The sequence below is a fragment of the Palaemon carinicauda genome, chromosome 4 (assembly GCF_036898095.1).
Source record: "Palaemon carinicauda isolate YSFRI2023 chromosome 4, ASM3689809v2, whole genome shotgun sequence".
Lineage (NCBI taxonomy): Eukaryota > Metazoa > Arthropoda > Malacostraca > Decapoda > Palaemonidae > Palaemon > Palaemon carinicauda.
This window is the reverse complement of record NC_090728.1, coordinates 116788060-116789124: the sequence shown is the minus strand read 5'-3', so window position 1 is coordinate 116789124 and position 1065 is coordinate 116788060. Positions and strand designations below refer to the sequence as shown.

The 1065-nt window shown below is 36.8% G+C and overlaps 1 protein-coding gene across 1 annotated transcript; it reads right to left on the bottom strand.

Moving 5' to 3' along the window:
* Positions 1-206: 206 nt before the first annotated feature.
* On the bottom strand, positions 207-536 carry LOC137639633 (uncharacterized). The gene has a single exon (XM_068371890.1). It carries the CDS (start codon positions 534-536, stop codon positions 207-209), a length of 330 nt encoding a protein of 109 aa, XP_068227991.1.
* Positions 537-1065: the final 529 nt, after the last annotated feature.

Genomic DNA, 1065 nt, shown 5'->3' with positions numbered 1-1065 from the left:
ATAGCATTGCCGGTCTCAAAACTGTCCTGTGTACTTTTCCTTTCAACTTAATCGCTATTTTCCTGTCGCATAGTACTCCTCGCACTTTTTTTCCAATTCTTCCATCCTGCTTGTATTTTGTGGTTTATTTTTTTCACCATATCACCATCCTCTGCAACTGTTAATCGTAAATACCTGTAATTTTCTAATCTTTTCAATCTCTCTCCTTATAAACTAACTTCCCCATTCTCGCCATTTTTCAATCTCAAATACTCTGTCTTTTTCCTGCTGATCTTCAATCCTCTATTTTCAATTTCTCTTCTCCACTCCTCCTGTTTCTTTTCTACTTCCTCTCGCCTAGTGCTACACAGTATAACATCATCAGCAAAAAACATACACCATGGAGACTGATCTCTAATATCTTGTGTTACTACATCCATGACCAGATCAAATAGGTAAGGGCTTAATGCAGACACCTGATGTAATCCCACATTTACTGGGAAACTTTCTGTTAGGCCTATACTGCTCATAACATTTGCTTCTGCCCTTTCATACATATCTAGGGTGATTCTTACGTATTTCTCAGAGACTCCCTTTTCTCTCATACATCACAACAGCCCCTGAGGTGGTACTCGATCGTATGCCTTCTCCATGTCAATGAAGACCATCTGTAATCCTTTCTGTTTCTCCCGATGTTTTTCTATCGTCTGCCTATGGTCAGTGAATATAATCAGAATGAAATTAGGTCGATGCACACTATCAATGAATTTTTCAGAGTTCACAAATACCACTCAAAAATGGATTTCTTTACTATTCACATTGCTGTATTACATGTCTTATACTGAAAATTTGATCATTTCAACTATATTTTCTAGATCTTTCCTATTCATCTTTCAGCTTTTCTTCCATCATTTTCTCTAGTTTATTTAGAATGTGCATACTTTATACTTTCATGACAATTGAAGTAAGTGTGATGTCTCAAATGATTGCAATTAGTTAGGTCTTATTTTGTTGCCATTTTCACCAACACTCCTGGCTCCCATTCGTCAGGTCTTGTCTCTTCTCACCACATTCCACAAAATAATT

Coding starts and splice junctions, on each gene's coding strand:
- LOC137639633 (XM_068371890.1), bottom strand. CDS start 536: ATGTATGAAAGGGCAGAAGCAAATGTTATGAGCAGTATAGGCCTAACA.